Source organism: Accipiter gentilis, chromosome Z (assembly GCF_929443795.1).
Source record: "Accipiter gentilis chromosome Z, bAccGen1.1, whole genome shotgun sequence".
NCBI classification, from domain to species: Eukaryota; Metazoa; Chordata; class Aves; order Accipitriformes; family Accipitridae; genus Astur; species Astur gentilis.
Genome location: NC_064919.1, coordinates 47,996,925 through 48,014,080, shown reverse-complemented (window position 1 = coordinate 48,014,080; position 17,156 = coordinate 47,996,925). Strand labels below are relative to the sequence as shown.

The window sequence follows — 17,156 nt, the reverse complement described above, 5'->3', positions numbered from 1 at the left end:
TGATATATGACCTTGGGACTCATTCAGTTTTATGGCACTGGGCACACATGAGGCCAATGTCTAGTTATAAGACCAGTCAAGGAAGAGCAAACAGGAGGTGCAGAAAACATAACCAATGAGGAAAGATTAAAGCTTAAAGAACTGGAATTGTTTGCTATATATTACAGCTGAACTAACTGAGGAAGGCTTATTTTCATCAACACACCAAGTCCTGCCCACTCTCTTCTCCCTGATCCCATCAGTAAATGCTTTGTTATAAAGGACTTTGCTCTGTCAGTACAAAGTCCCCTTCATTTTCAGAATACCACCTACCTCCCTGAGATTGCCAAAGATTATCCAAACCAGAAAAAGTGTGCATTCAAGAATGAGCATTGCATTAGAATTAGTGTCTCCTTACCATTCATGTATATGGAAAAAAAAATCATATAGCGGTCACGCTTGATAGGTGTGTGGCCAGAACTCAGCAGTTTAAACCACAGTCTTTAAAACATGTTCTGGTGAGTATTGTCAGAAAGACCAGCATTCATATTATCTGCTCTGTGTGTGTATACCAGACAACAGGTACATCAGACTGTCAAGATGTGCTACGTGTTTCCTTTTCATTCTTTCATAGTAGTCTGAAAAATGTTAGCTTATACCATGAGACTACTTCCTTCTGTCTCTCATACTTCTTTGTTTTGACAGCATCAGAAAGATTATGTTTTGATTTGTTTTCTGCAGGTTTCAGAAAAATGATAAAAGTTACAAATCTCAGGCAACTAATTAGTAAGTGTATATTACTTTATTGTCATTGGATTTGTTGTTACCAATTTTGACTTGGGTTTGGTAGATACTTTGCAGTTATCCTTCCAGAATTAAGTTATTCTTTGAGAATAAATTGAAGCGCTGGGGAGAAAAAGATTACAAATGACCATAAATAGTTAGATCCCAAGTTTGTTTCACTGTAACTTTTATCCAATGCCAGAGTATCAGACCCCCCTTGCAGGCTGCATCAGGAAATAATTATTACTCTAAGGAAAGGCATAAGGAAAAGAGTTTCAGCTCTCTTATTGCTAACTACAAGGTGGGAAGCATGCCTGGGGCAAAGCTGGAGACTGGCATATTTGTAGCGTATACGGAGAATTTGGACCACGATGCTTCCAGGATCCTTTAAATTAAACCAGCAACTACTCTATTCCCTGGTGTACCCCAGAACAGTGAGACTGCAGAGAAGGCTTAATTTGAACAACAGCTGCTACTTTTTGAGAAGCAAAGCACGCATCTCTTTCTTTCTCCTGTGCTACTCTGAACACACCAGGTTTATTGTAAGTTCTTTCACCTTTCGCCTAGCCTTCACCTAGACTGCTCAGGTCCGTGCATTGGATCACATGGCGCATGCATGCTCATTGTCCACGGTGAGTTACCCTGAGCGATTTTTCTAGCGCTGTCCCTATGCTGAGTGTCATGTGCCCACAGGGAATGTAAACAGAGTGTAACAGTGCTTTTAATTCAAGCTTGCTGCCACCTAAGGATGCAAAGGCAACTAACTGCTGTGGTTAGCCCAGCACCTCGCGTATTGACAGAATGCTCTCAGCCCGTGCAGCCTTAGTACTGCTTCACAGCACGGCTGCTGTCACATTCATTAACCTATATTTAGAGGGGCTGTCTTGAGCATAAGTGCTTCCTTTCAACTCTGCAGAGGAAGATACAAGGCGACATTATTCCCTCTTCTCAACGCAGAAGGAGGATGAGAAAACGTTGCAGTCAAAGTTTCCCCAACCTTTTAACTTGCCTGTAAAATGTAAGGGATTGAAAAGAACAGAGGAACGGGAAGTGTAAGAGTGAGAAATTGAAAATCTGCTGAGCGTTGTGTAAAAGCAATTCACCTCAAGGAAATAGCCTCAAAGCCTAGGATTTTCCTGCCTTCCTGAAGATTTTGCTTATCCTTTAATCAGGAAAAGAGTCTGACTGTGTGGTTTGTGCAATTTATTATCTTAAAAAAGTATTTCAGCTGTTGAACTGTGCATGCTGTGAACAGCTCGATTGAAAGTAATTGTATTCTCATTTTCACATCTATAAAATTTATTAATCGTAAGATTCACTTTGTAGCTAAACAGCAGACACAGAATGAAAGGGTAGCCTTCTAATCTGCCCTGCAGCAGCATTACTAAGTCAATGTGTGGAGGCTTTGGTGCTGCAGCTTATTAGAACTGCAGATCAAGCTGTCACCATTACACAGTTTTGAGCTGTGGCCCTCGGGGACAAAGTACAAGCTGTCAGTAGAATTGCATGTGCAGCGGCTCGTAGTCATACAATGAAAGGGCAGCTCAAGTCATTTGTCTTCTATCAGATCTTGCCGGCCTGTGCCTGCTATGTATTAAGAGGTGGGGCAGGTATCAGTTTAAAATACCTGTAACTGTTTTAGTCTTATTTTATTTGATTCTTAGGCATGTGAGGAAGAACCTTCTTTTTCTTTCTGACCGTGGCATGGGACGCATGGTTTCTCTGTCTGTAGAAGCTAGTTAATGAACATGTTCCAGCAGTATATTGTTGTTTTTTAAGCTATATGTGCCGGTAGAATAAATCTTTTATGGATGGGGCACCAAAAGAAACAGTACAAGAGAAACTTGAGCCAAAGCTATCGCCTGTTCTCACAGTGGAGTGCACTGCCTTGCTGCTGGCCAGCTGCCCTCTTGGTCTTCTCAGACCTATTTCCTCCCTTTTGCAGGATGAACAGTTTACAGAGTACCCTCTGTGTGACAGTTGATAATAGCAAAAGAAGTCTGTGGGTTTCCTCTTGCCATCCAAGGGTTCACCAAAGTGCTGCAAGCATTCACAAGTGAAAATAATAGAGAGAGATATCTCTGGCCAAAGTATTACTAACACATATTATTTATAAAGAATTACATCTCAGTTAGAGAGCTCTTTAGAATAAAAAAAAAAAAAGGGAGAGAAGCCTAGGAAGAAATTAATAAGTTAATATATTTCTGTCTGCAAGTGTTTTTGACAAAACTTGAGTGTACACTTTTGTGCATTAAAAAGCAGAAGATCTTGTTAGATTTCCAAAGTGAACAGTGCCAGAGCTGTGAAGAAACTTCCTTGCGGGTGAACTATAGCCCAGCTGAGTTTTGTAAGAAGTCACTTCAGCATTTCTTCAGCTAGGACTTCATTTTACAAATTTTCAGGAGTTTTGTCTTTCCAAAAAGACAAGACATATGTAAACAATACAGTGAAAAATATTTCTAGGAATTGTCTTCAAATGATCAGCCAGGATCCCTTGACACAGCACAAATTCTTTTGCCACATCAGTGCAGTCTTAGATATGTCACTGGAGACCCACCGAAGTAGCTGACAGCCAAATGTGGCCCAGTGCTATTATTTGGTCTGTCTGCAGGCTATGAGTGGGATAACTCTGCAACAATTTACTCTGCAGAAGAGTTTCTCCTGACAAAAACAAATCAACTGAAGTGTAGCAAGCTCCCCATTGAAAGCTGTTGTGAACACAAGCAACTGCCTTTGTACTATGCTAAGAACGTGCCAACAGTTTTTTCCAACACAGACCTTTGGAGGACTGACCATTAGCTGGACTTAACACTGAAACAGTGACCACTGATGCTACTGAAACAGATTATCATGGAAAACCCTTTAAGCAGTGTCTGCGTCTAAAAGGTCGGTGTTTACAAAAGGTGGCCACAAGAGGTGATTTAAATGCTAAGATTATTTTCTAATTTACACAAAGAACACAGTAGTGCTCGAGTGCAATATTTCAAACAGTTTTGATTTTTTTCTTTTGTATCGTCTTGTCAGCTGGTATCTTATAACTGATTCAAAGGGTCTTTTCTGTTTAGTACTTTTTTTTTCCTCTGTCTCTAAAATGCAGGTGGTCCGACCATACCAGACGATGTCCAATCCCATGAGTAAGTTGACAGTGCTCAACAGTATGCATTCTCATTTTATTTTGGCTGACAATGGCACTACTGGTAAATATGGAGCAGAGGTGAAACTTCGTAGGCAGCTGGAAAAGCACATTTCACTTCAGAAGATAAATACAAGTGAGTAACATTTTGCTTGGTTTTTCTTACAATTGCAATATATTCAAGACACTATGAGTTTAAATAGGCAATAAGATCTGTATATTTTGGGGAGTAGTTCTACTGTCTAAAATGGTGAGCATGAGCTAATAAAAGCAAATAATGGTGAATAAAAATAATAAAATTTGATTTTCGGTAAGGGTACAGGACAAATAGCTGAATTTGTTTCTGAAAAGGTTCAAACAGTATTTGTCAAGGCTCTTCAGGTTCAAGTCTTTGGTACCCCCATCTCCTTAAAACTGTATACAGTTCTGGTACCCTTTATTTTGTAAACAATACAGTGGAATTAGTAAAGGTAGAGGAAAGGGTGACAAAAAGTAAGGGAGAGCTCTTTATGATAAAGACTTTGCAGGTTGGAAGAGAGATGACTGAGGTGTATAGAGGTATATAGAATCCTGCATGGTGGCAGGAAAGATGTCTGAACAAGTCAAGCAGTCCCAGAGCCATTGATATTTAGAGGCATAGAGAGTATCCCATAGAAATGTTACTACATGTTTGCACTATATTTATTAGTTTTTCCTAGGCAGCTGTCATTAGCCACAGCCAGAGGCAGAATATGAGGTTAGATGGTCCTTTCACCTCATCTTTTACAATCATGATGATACATTCCACACCATGATCAGACTGAAGCCTCAGTTTTTCTCTCAAAGTTATAATTTTTTTTTTCTTTTATAATCATGTACCACTTTCCTATGTAAAATGAAAAGCAAATAGTCACCTAAGTAAGCTTGGATAAAATAAAAGATGATATCTCAGTATTACTGTTTCTGTAGTGTACAGATGCTTAATTTAGATGGGGTGTTAATTTCTTTCTAGATATTTTGGATATTTTTTTCCTTCTGTTTACAATCATTTATTTTTTAGAAACTTGGTACTATCAAAAGAAAAAAAGGATCTGCTCTAGAAATTGAACCTAGGCCACATATAGGGAAGAAATCTTCCTATGGACATTAGCCAGGCAGGAATTCTTTTAGTCTCACAAACAAAGCTCAGTGTTGTACTTGCATAAGCTACCTTTAGGAATAAAAACAGAACTCATTTTTCAAAAGTGCTCATATGCCCAGCCTTTCTGCTGACAACTGTCTATAAACATACAATTTTGAGGCCAGGAAGAGTGACAGTTTTTGCGATATAGATACTTGAAACTGGAATGAGACTAGGAAACACATTTAAGCTCTCAGACATCAGATGATAATGAATTACAGGCAGGCCCGATGGGATGAATATAAACTAGCGTGTTGGTCGTGCTTGATAAAGCTTTCTGTATGATGAGTATAGTCTGTGCTTAAATTAAAGTGGTGTGCTACTTACACTTTTCAACACCAATGCCTGAACTACATGTACTACAGGCTTATTGTTTTTGCGATATCAGAGTATATATTGCTTTTTTCTCAGAGACCAGTGTGTAGGTATGCACAAATGTGTGTGCATCCTAAGCAGTGTGTGCACGCCTATGTGTTTCTTTAGCAGATGGAGACAGTTCGATATAATCCTAGGTTGATGTCCTGGTTTCAGCTGGGATAGAGCTAGTTGTCTTCCTAATAGCTGGTACAGTGCTATGTTTTTGAGTTTGGTATGAGAAGAATGTTGATAACACACTGATGTTTTCAGTTGTGGCTCAGTAGTGTTTAGACTAAAGTCAAGGATTTTTCAGCTTCTCATGCCCAGCCAGCGAGAAAGCTGGAGGGGCACAAGAAGTTGGGAGGGGACACAGCCAGGGCACCTGACCCAAAGTGGCCACCGGGGTATTCCATACCATGGGACGTCACATCCAGTATAGGAACTGGGGGGAGTGGGTGTCAGGGGATCACCGCTTGGAGATTAACTGGGCATCGATCAGCGGGTGGTGAGCAATTGCATTCTGCATCACTTGTATATTCCCATCCTTTTATTATTACTTTTGTCATTTTATTAGTGTTATCATTATCATTATTAGTTTCTTCTTTTCTGTTCTGTTAAACCATTCTTATCCTACCCCATGAGTTTTACTTCTTTTCCTGATTCTCTCCCCCATCCCACTGAGGTGGGGGGGCAGGGGAAGTACGTGAGCGGCTGCGTGGTGCTTAATTGCTGCCTGGGGTTAAACCACAACAGTTGACCAGCAACAAAAATCCACACTTGAAAATTACATATGATGTAATCAAATTGTAGAAAACTGTGCCATAAATAATAATTATTTTGAGGACTTTTATAAGAAAAAATATGAGCTTTTGCAGTTTACAGCACAACATTGTGTTGGGGAAATCTTTGTGTTAAAAACTTAATCTCTTTAGAGAGATTTAACTTAATTCAGGTTTGGACAAGAGGTTTATCTGTTGAAAAGTTATTGATGGATGAACCTCCAAACTGTGGTGGTTCAAGTCACATCCTTGCCTGACCTCTTCAAACACCTACAAAAAATGAAGGATTTCTCTTTTTTGGTTTCTCTCTGCAGCCCCTGCCCCGCCACCCAGGAGCATGTCTCTTCCTTTTCCCTTTTCTCTGTGACAGAGTACCTCTATCATTTAACATCTCCCTCCCGAATCTCTCGCTCTTTTATAAACACAAAAGCACTTGGGTCTCACAACATTTCTTCAAAACAGAAATGTGAGAGAACTGTTAAGAAGCAAGTTGCTGGTAAGATTTGTACGTCTTGGTCCAGTGACATCCCAAATGTTTCTGCCACATTTTGTTTTCCTTTGTTTAAAAGAAGGTGACTGAGTCCTACTCAGCCTCTAGTTAATAGAAAGATGACCATATGGATGAGAGAAGGACCACCTGCCTTGTTGGGTCAGCCAAACAGATGGCCACTTTCCGATGCCTTCCCTTACCCTCATTCCTAGCACGACACTGGAGTTCCTTGGCCCTGTACATGCAGGGACACTGCTGCAAAGGGATCTTCATCCAAACAGGCACGTGTGCAGCCATGCATATGTGTCCTTACTTACCATTTTCTAGTAGTAAGCATGTGGAGTGGGGAAAAACACTGACAGCATCAGACTTTTGTTTGCTGTAGAGTCAGAAAAAGGTACAATTTCTAGTTAATCACCAAACAAAAGAGGGCTAGAAAACAGAACAGATTTAGGAACTAATAAACAGTTGGTAACTTCGTATTTCACAGCCTGTCCCTGGACAATGGTGCTGAAAGCAGATTTATTCTTATTTTTAAGCCTGCCTGGCATTTACATGCTTGGCTTGTCATTTCTTCTTATTTACTTTGCTTTGCTTAAACTGTATCTTTCTCCAGTGCAGTGATAGCTCTCCTGGATGTTTGGGATCACACACTATTCACAAAGGAAAACTTCAAGCTTGCGCTCACCTATTAAAGACACAGAAAATGGTATTCTCTTCAAATAGATTAGGACAGTGGCAGTCTCTTTTATAAAATTTAAGATTAAATCAGGTTGTTAAGTACGCCAGATAATTCTGAAAGACTCAGCTGTTTTTGTTCCTAATACAGCATCACTCTCAGTCATTCAACAGTATCTAATTTCCTGAATGAATGTTCTATTAAATAATAATAATAAAAAGCTTGCCTTAAGCCTCTGTGAACACTAGAGAAAAGATTTCATTGAATACGCTGTTTCCACTCTACCTCTCTAGCTTTTACCACTTCCATAGGCCTTATTTTGTCCACAGCAAATATTCAGGAATTTAAAAATGCTTTCCAGGCAAGCAGAGGTACAGCTGTGTTTGTGGGTCAGTCTGAGGCTGCAGGTTCAGGACAGAGTCACGCAGTTGTGCATTTAGCTTGAGGTCAATTTGATGCTTGAATGCTTAGGACTGGTCTTTCTTATTTTCACAAATGAAGACTATTTTAACACAGCCCAGCAACCATGTCTTGCAGTAAGCTACAAGTTGTCTCAAATTGGTAAAGTTTCAAAGTGTATCATTTTGTGCTAAGAAATGTTGGCAGTAAGATGAACTTTTCTAAAACTGTTTCAAGATCAAAAGGAAATATTGAAGGTGATCTGATCGGAAATGTTTCTGGTTTCCAATTCACACAAACATTTGAGTCCTAGACCTTTTGCAGGAGTTTAAAGGCAGGGAGATCACCTTAAGATGTGCTCTGGAAGGAAGGAAAATTATCTTTGTGACCTTCTCTGCCACATGATTTATTTGTACAGTATTGCATGGATAATTTGACAGCTCATGTAAAAATTTTTACACTGAAATGTGGAGTTAAATCAATTTTAGTTCATCCTGTTCCAGAAATATTGCATTAATGAGCAGAAAGTTTTCATGACAAATGTACTGAAATTTTAAATGCAATGAAATGTCCCAGCTCAAAAGGTGCAATTTTTCAGAGATACAGTAAGTGGACTGCAGCTGTGCTTCCAGCTATGATGCGGCACTTATACTGTTTCTTGTCATGCAGGGATCTACAGCATGTCAGGCTGACATAATTCACTGCTGCCAGTTTACTGATTTCTGATTCACTGCTTCTGGAAGGGCTCATAATACTAAACTCTGTCTCACTGCCTTTAATGCAAGAGGGTTCACAGCTATTTGAGAATGATAGGTCTCATATGGGCTGGAACAGACTGCTGAAGGCTCCCAGTCTGAGTCTCCTCTCAAAGTGGGCTATTGTCAATGCTAGCTAAGCTTGTCCACAGTTTTGTTTAGCTAAGTATGAAAACCTCCAATAATGGATATTCAACCATCTATATGGGCTCCAGCAAAATGTTTGGAAACTTTCCCCACCATCAGTGTCTGATCTGGAGCTGCTATTTTTGGCTACTTTCCCTTCACAGGGCCTGGCCCTAGTAAGAAGAATACAGCTCTAACACCTCTTTAACACTCCTGCAGATAGTTTTAGGCAGGTATTAGATTACTCCTTAGACTTCTTTTCAAAAGATTAGACAAGGTCTGCTGTTTCAAACTCTCCTCCTCAGACATATGCTCTAGGCCACTGTATAGCTTAGCTGTTTTTCTCTGTATGCTCACCAGTTTCTTCTTACCATCCTTGAAGTGGACAGCCCAAAGCTGAATACAGTACTTCAGATGCAGCCCCACTAGTGATGAACAGAGTGGGTGTGGGATAAAAATTCACACCTGAGACGCTCCTTTAAACATAGAACAAGGGCATGGTTTGCCTTATGTGCACTGAGAGCATGCTGTTGGATCACATTCAGATTGACATCAACAGGTCCATGACATAAGGATCTAGTTACCTGATTAGAACAAAAGCTACAAGTTTTACTCTGAACAGTCAAGTAATTTACCTTGTTGGAATCCTTTTCCAAGAATGAACACAGAAAAATTGCAATTTATGTGGGATTTTTCATGTTTGGACTTAATTTTCAAAAAAATCACACAATTTCTTATTGTCTTTGAGCCCTGAAATAACTTTCAGTTGAAAAAAAATGTGGCCTATTTGACTATCTTTATAAGGATAACTAAAAGTCATTAGGCATTAGGCAAGAGATAGTCTGCCATGATATTGTAGACCTAGCATTTAATCATTCTTTTTCTAAAATTCTTATGCATCCCTCAAGCTCCTCTCATCTACAGTATTCCTTGATTAAAGTCATTCTAAAGACTTATGTTTCTACACACAATTTTATTCAGAAGGAACAGCCATCAACATATCCTCTAAAATGTTGAGAATTTCTTTTCTTTTCTAGAATTCCATACACAATACATTTCCTCCTCCCCCTTATGCCTGGGAAATCTCCTTCACATTGTAGATTTTTTGTCCCCTTTGCAGCTGCTTTTTCCCAAACATTGTATAATTACACCTTCTTTCCAATGAGTCACAATAATGCAAAGAAATGTTTAAAAAGAAACTGCTTAAAATAAAAGAGGTAGAACAATTTTCACCAGAAAACTGGTATTGGCATTGAATTAGAAATTTTATGATCCTGCAAGACATGAAAGTGCACCTAGTCTTTTTTTTTTCCCATCCTGGGAAAATATTAGTGGCTGGTAGAGAAAGAGAACTTAATCTATCACCAAACAGATTATGTAATCTATAAACAGAGAAAGGAAAGAAATTAAGCATCTAATTACTATAGATGACCTATTGCGAATTCTCCAATTATGACATTCCTAGACGCTAACAAAGCATTTCTGTGAAGTGTGCTGGAATGGCCTGGTCATTTGCTAAGATGTACATCATTACCACTTCGGCAGAACACTGCTGAGTAACACAATAGGTACAGCAGTCTTGCCTCCAACCAGAAACACAAAAGAAATCTGTCTACAAAACGTGCGTTGGAAGTTACAAGTCATAAAATATTCACTCCTGCCGCTCCACAGATGGTTAGATTAGAATAATTGCCAATGTAGTAACTCAGATGATAGGTCTAATCTGAGGACTGTTAAACAGTTTCAGGCAGTCACTTCAATAGATTGACATGCTGTGGGTTTCACCCATTTTGTGATTAGCCAGAACAATGCTTTCTCATTAACAAGTGTGGTCTAGAATTACTTCATATTATATAAAAATACCCTTTACCAGTACTTACGGAATCGTCAAAAATCCTACCTAGTTTCCCCCTTTTGGCTGAGCACTCATGTTTGCATTTTTACAATATGCAGTTCATTCCTCCTGTTTGCATCAAGGCCTTCAGTTCATGGCATATAGTTGTTGCTATTAACTGAATTGTTACTAGTAACTTAAATATTCTCAAATCCTTAAAGAGCTTACAGCATGATTGCCAAGCACTTCCGTCACAAATGCCTATGTTCTTTCATGTGAATGATCTTACTGGAGCAGTGGAAAAAGACAAGGGTACAAATTATTTACATACATAAGATGATCGCGTGTAGCCTGTATAAAAGTTTTTAATTTGAATTTAAAAGGTTGTGAATTAATTAGGAATGTTGTAAGTTTTTCTTCAGAAGAACATATATAATTATCTGTCAGAACCATCAGAATCTGGACACGTCACAACACGACATCATGCGATGCATAACATAGCATGCACTTACAGCATGTTCTTCTGTGTGCATAGGTATTTTGGGAAACATGCAATCATTTTCTTCGTCTTGCATGCATCAGCACGTATATATCAGTAATATAATTTGTCTTTGGCATGTGTTAGAAAGGAGTAACATGCTTTCAGTAGCAGTTAAAAGGGCAGAATAAGCTTTTGTGTGATACCTGCAAATCTGACAAATGGCCTTCATCATGTGCTAATGACATTTTCCTTTTAAATCCAGACATCTTTCTTATATTGAAAGCTTCATCTACCAAAAGATTTAAGTCTTGGTCAGAATACTGCCAGAATTTTCTGTTCTCTGCAACTATCTGACAGAAATTTTACATCCTCAAAATTTGCTTTGGAAATAGGTGAAGTCCAACCAGCGAGGCAGTGATATTCAAATTGGGGTTAACAGATGGATTAAAATGTAAAAAGATCTAATGTTTGCTCTAATGATTTTAAAAGACTCATTTACTTGTCAGCTTGGACTACTTAGATTTCTGCCGTTTTATAGGATGAGACATAACCTCAGAAAGAAAGAGCAGTGATGAGGCAAAAGGACTTCACTATCATGAGGAATGAAGATAACAAGTATCTATAACGTCATCGAGACAGCAGGAGTCCAGCCTTTGCTGATGGGGGGGAAGACATTTTTCACTATGAAATCTCTTTATTCTTCATAAAACTAGCTACCAGCTTCTTCTTCAGGAATAGTTATGCAAAAAAAAAAACAAAGCCCTTTTTGAGATTTTTAACAATTCTTTTTCCAGAAGACCCAAAAATAAGATAAAAATGAGGATATGTCACCAAAGACATACTTGAAACCAGAATGTTAAGCCAGAAGACATACAGGCAATGCATGTTTAATTGCAAGTAGACACCTTCCAAAAATCTGAAGGTTTTGAGTAGTTCGGTTTATTTTGTATCTTTTATAAACTTCTTTAAAAAACACACTCTTTTAGCCTTTTTGAAGCTTACAGATCCAGAAAATGGACAAAATGGTTTCTTCTTCAAAGCCAAATGTGGGCTACAGATCAGAAGGGATTCATCTGCATGCAGCTGGCCACCCTTCTGGAACAGGGCGATTGTGTCACAAGGCTTTGAAGAACAAGGTGTACATTTCTGTTAAAGCTAAATGACCATCTATGTTAAGGTTGCCATAACAGATGTATATAGTGAGCCTCAACACTACTTTTCATCTCCCACTCTCTGCTGCAACACTAACACCTTAAGTGCTATCTACATTTGCTTCATCTTCTCTGCACCATGAGAAAACAATAGAAATAAATACATATTCTGTACTGCAGTTTTATTGAGGGCTGGTCCCTTGTCCTTTTTCCTAGAAACTCTACAGATCTCATTCTTTTGGTTTTTATTTCCCTCAAAAAAGGGAGGAAAAAAACCAACAAACCTCTGTGTATTTTGCCCAAGAGTCACTCTGCACTGCTCAGTCCATTCCACAAACTGAAGCATGTTGGTATATCTTAGAAAGATTACCACACCGAACCCTTAGGTTGTGTAGGTCCACCTTGTGATACTCTTACTCTTCTTCTGATTAGTACATTACTGGAAGAAGTGTCTCCTAGACAACATAGGGCTTCATATGGAATATTACTATTCATTATCAATCTGCTCTTGTTCTTATTTTAAAAATGCTGTTTGGTGCTGAAGGTTTGCTCTACCTCTATGGTATGCTGTTTGAAAACAAACAGACGACAGGCATTAGTACCTGTGTCCTTGTATTTAATCTTTCTTCTTTATAGAGTTGGTGAATATAGTTGAGTTTTGGTAGGGCTATGAGAAAAAGTTACCTTTGAGTAAGGAATTGATAGATAAAGTCGGGTGATTTGATTGGGTAGAGAAGGCAATTTGGACAGGGTAATATGTCAACAATATTTGTTCATGTGACCCGTGGACTTCCCTTTGTCATCCTATGCCTGAGAATATATGAAGGGGGCTGGGAAGGCAAAGGGACGTTCAACTGTCATCACTGGCATCTTCTCTGACCATTGCACCATCATCAAATGCATTGGAATTCTCATTTGTTTCAGATTTTTCCTTCATATTCTGTGCAGCCCTAGATGCATTTTCATAACTACATAGCTGGGAAGATGTAGGTAGACTTCATTCTAGGAGAGGAAGCCTGCTGCTGGTTTGACTCCTGTGAAATCTAAGTAAAACTCAGAACAGTTTGAAGCTTGACTCATTTCAGATTTTGTAAGAGATCAAGACTTGGGCCTTTTTCATCAAAAGCATCATGATACTGGTGGATCAGACACTGGAGACAAAAATATCATCTCAGAAAGGGCTGAGAGAGCACATGCAGGTTAAAAATTGCTCTTGAAGCACAGATAAATACACAATTGATTGAATGCAAGTGGATCCATAAATTCCTCTCATGGACTTGACTTTCAACAGATAAGTTTATTGAAAACATGTGTGATTTAATATGATTGATATACAAGAAAAAAAACCACAGGTCATTTCAGCTCTATAATGTTTGGACATTTTAGGTTTATTGAATTTACTATAAAAATCAGAGCAAAGCCATAAAACTAAGAAACAGAGATCATTTTAAAGTCAGTCCTTTTAAGCAAAATTTCTGCTGTTCTATATCTCACTTGTTGTTGTTTTCTAGAACAGGTGAGAAAGGAGGGATGGTTTTCTGAGATAATATAGTGTCCAATATGTTGACAAATATGCAATATATGACAAGGAAAAGCTTCTCAATATGTAATTTGAGGCAGTATAAAAGTTGGTTATGTTACTGTGATAACTTTCTAAACTGCTGGCTACAATATGTGGTACCACTCACATCCAAAGGGAACCAGGGAAAGTGCCAAGGAAATTTAGACAGAACATGAAAATTATTGAAATTGTAGTTGCTTCTGAGTCTTTTAGGCCGTTACCTACAGCTGATGAGCTCCAAGAAGAGCAAAACCAGTTAGGTCCTGTAGTACTGGTCTAATAAACAGTTGACTTCTAGGACAGATAGGGTAAGTTTTGACTGAAATCCATGAAGGTTCCTGTGTGCATGTCTTTGAACTTGAAGTGCCAGCCTTGACCAATATATTGCCATCCTGTAGAAAGTAACCAAGTGGGTTGTTACTGGTTTGTGAGGCTCACAGATCCCAAGCTTTAGTCTTACATAGACTCTTCCCATGTCTTGCCTGTTCTGAGGACTCTCTAAACTTTGTCCTTTTGCAAAGACAGGTATGAAAAGCAAAAGAAGGTATCACAAATTTTTCGGCATTTTTTTCTTGTTACCATCCTTGATGCCCTTTGGAGAAGTTTTTAGGATCAGTCCAATATTAAATGAAGATATGGTCCATTTGTCAGGTCCATAGATTTGCCTGTCAATGCCACAGCTGTTAGGATGGCAGATACAACACTAGCTAGATTTAGACAGATAAGGAAGGAGCACTGAACAAATAAAAATGAGAGTGAAGGTACTGAGATGAGGCAGAAGAGAAAGGAGAAGAGGCTGAGACAAATGAAATGCAATCATACTCTTAGTAAAGCGGAGAATTAAAAATAGAGGAGATAAAAGAGGCTTATGGATTAGACACAATGAGACAGAGTGGAAGTGAAAGTGTTATTGGGATACCAAAAAGGAAGCTAGAAAGATGAGAATGCAGAATGGAAGTGACCATAACAAGGGGAACAAAGAGAATGAATGCAAACTACAAAGGAAGCAATAAAGCTGAACAAAATAAAATTTATAGTAGTAATTTTAAAATGTGGTTGGGAAGCACGAAGACGAAAAAAGGAATTATAGCAAATGAGATTCAATGAGCCTATGGCAGAAGAAAAGTAAAAAAATAAATTGAAAAGCAAACATAAGTCCAGTGGTTGTGAGCTTTCCTTTATTAGTAGTGGTTCTGTGTCATTCTGTTACACATAATCCATTAGTTCTGTGAATTTGAGAAAGACTGCATATATTCTTAGAATTTGTTTTATTGGCTTACCAAGTCACTTTGATTTCTCTAGACATAGGGCATGTAATGACCTCCCATACAAATGGAAGTTCCACTTAATTTATGCAAATAGAAAACTGTTAGAGTTGCTCAGAAGAGGGTAGAATGAGTTTGGGCTCCTTGGGGTTTTTTTTTGAGGGGCGGGAGGGGGTGTTAATGTGTAAGTTTCTTTGGTCATATTAGTGAACAGTCCTTTCAAGGATTACAATATCTGTCTCATCTTTGCTATATCTGGAATAAGTAGTAACTGGTTCTGCTCTGGGGAAGGTGCTGGAGATAAGGGGTGAGGAAAAGGGAGAGCTGACTGTAAAAAGTGCAGCTATGTGAAATTAAGTTTGAACCTGTGGTGGCATCTGGGAGATGTTCCTGTCTCTCTGGGTAGTAAGAGCCAGCATCCCTCTCCATCATCCTGAGAAGGCAAGCTACATTCCCTTTTTTCCAGTCATGTTCACTTAGTAGTTAATAATGTAATTGTTCTCATGGTAAGCACACTGTGGCTGTGATTTGCAAAGCTGGGGGAAGCAAGTCTATTGCGTATGCAGGTGATCTTATCTATTTGATACTGATATTGATATTTTAGCGAAAACTGTCTCATACACATCAGGAGGTGTTTCTAAAAGGGCCTGAAGGCTGAAAACAATAGCCTGGGGAAAAAAAAAAAGCTGTAATGTTATTTCAGTGTAACCTAATGGGAAGGATCTGGATTATTTCAGGATGTTCTCTGTTACGACTTAGCCTTTCTGAGTTAGTTGGGACTTGGAACCATAGTTCTGGGTAGTTCTGGTGTTTCTGTTCCTGGTTAGTAAAATTACATGTACTACATAGATGTCCAGAGGTGAAGCAGACACATTTGTGTGGGCAAACTTTTTAAAGACTGTTGTAAATCCAATACCCTTTTAAATCTATTTAAGTAGCACTTACCCTGTGGTTAGACACACTCTATTAACCAAAGAGCAGTATCTGTTGACTCTGTATTACTGTAAGGCAAATATTAGTTCAGAAACTTAAAATTACTTTCCTCAAACTTTTAAGCTCATGGTGGGTGGACTTTCACTTATTAAAATTCCAGAGCATATTTAATTGTTTATCCATTCTGTCTTAAGTACTTCTTATCCAAGTGCCAGGCAAACACTGGGATCAAAATGCTTCTGAAAGCCACGGGTTTTATGTGGTGTGTTTCTTCCAGCCTTTGCTAATGCAACATGTTACTGCGTACTCTGTTAGCCTCATGGAATATATCAATGGCCTGGAATTTGGACTTTTAAAACAGACTTCTTGAGCTAAGGGCTTTCTTTTTTCATTAAATTCCCAGAACCCCCAAGTTCCAACTTGAGTTTCAAGACACCATAAGCCTCAAACTCTGCAAAAAAATCAGAAAGAAATGCTATTTTGCCCTGTTTCAAATATGAATGATTAATGCTTATTAGTTGATTTCCACTCAAAAATCGTAGTTCATCTCACCTATTTAGGTTAAAACTAAGATCAGATTTGATCAAAATGTAGTTCAAAACTGTCAGAGCTTGTAAGGACATGAACATTTTTGTTGAGCTTCACAGCACTTTATCAGTCTTCCATTGACAGTTAAATGGGATTTTCCACTAAATGCCACAGATAAACAATCCTTGGATTAGAAAGTCCTGAACTGTAACCTCAACTGTTGAATAAACAGCCTTTGCCTGGTAACCACATCATCTGTTTGATGCAGTTAAGGATTTGATACACTGGCACTTGCTTTTGGATTAGAGGCCCACATGTGCAGGGTAGTTCTGGTGTTTCTATTCCTGGTTAGTAGAATTACATGTATAAATTTGTAATTTCATGAAATATTTTTTTTCATTTTTTGTTTTGATTTAGTAAATATTCATCCACATGGCATTCAAATGCAGTGTAGTTTTGTTTCAATTGTTACATATCTGAAATATTTGTAACAATCAAAGAAAACCAAACCAAGATATACCGGTTAGAATTTACCAAATTAAAGTGAGTATCAAGATACCTGTTGGTAATAGAGTTATAGTAAATGTGTGGAGTGCCTTTGTGTTAAGATTAAATAAACCTCTGAACCCAAGTTTTACTTAAGGACCAAGGTGCTAAAAGCTTGTATTTATTAATTTTCTTGCTATTTTAAAAATTTGTATTTACAATATTTCTTGTTTTGATCACAATATCATACAGTTCTGTTCGAATGTATATGAGGGCTA

The 17,156-nt window shown here is 38.3% G+C and overlaps 1 protein-coding gene across 9 annotated transcripts in view; it reads left to right on the top strand.

Moving 5' to 3' along the window:
* Positions 1–17,156, top strand: part of TRPM3 (transient receptor potential cation channel subfamily M member 3) — a 471,646-nt gene that overhangs the window by 345,161 nt on the left and 109,329 nt on the right. For all 9 annotated transcript variants that reach the window (XM_049795463.1, XM_049795465.1, XM_049795464.1 and 6 more), the window contains exon 6: positions 3,860–4,031. In XM_049795463.1, the coding sequence (XP_049651420.1) occupies positions 3,860–4,031 (172 nt within the window). The remainder of the gene's footprint in view (positions 1–3,859; positions 4,032–17,156) is intronic.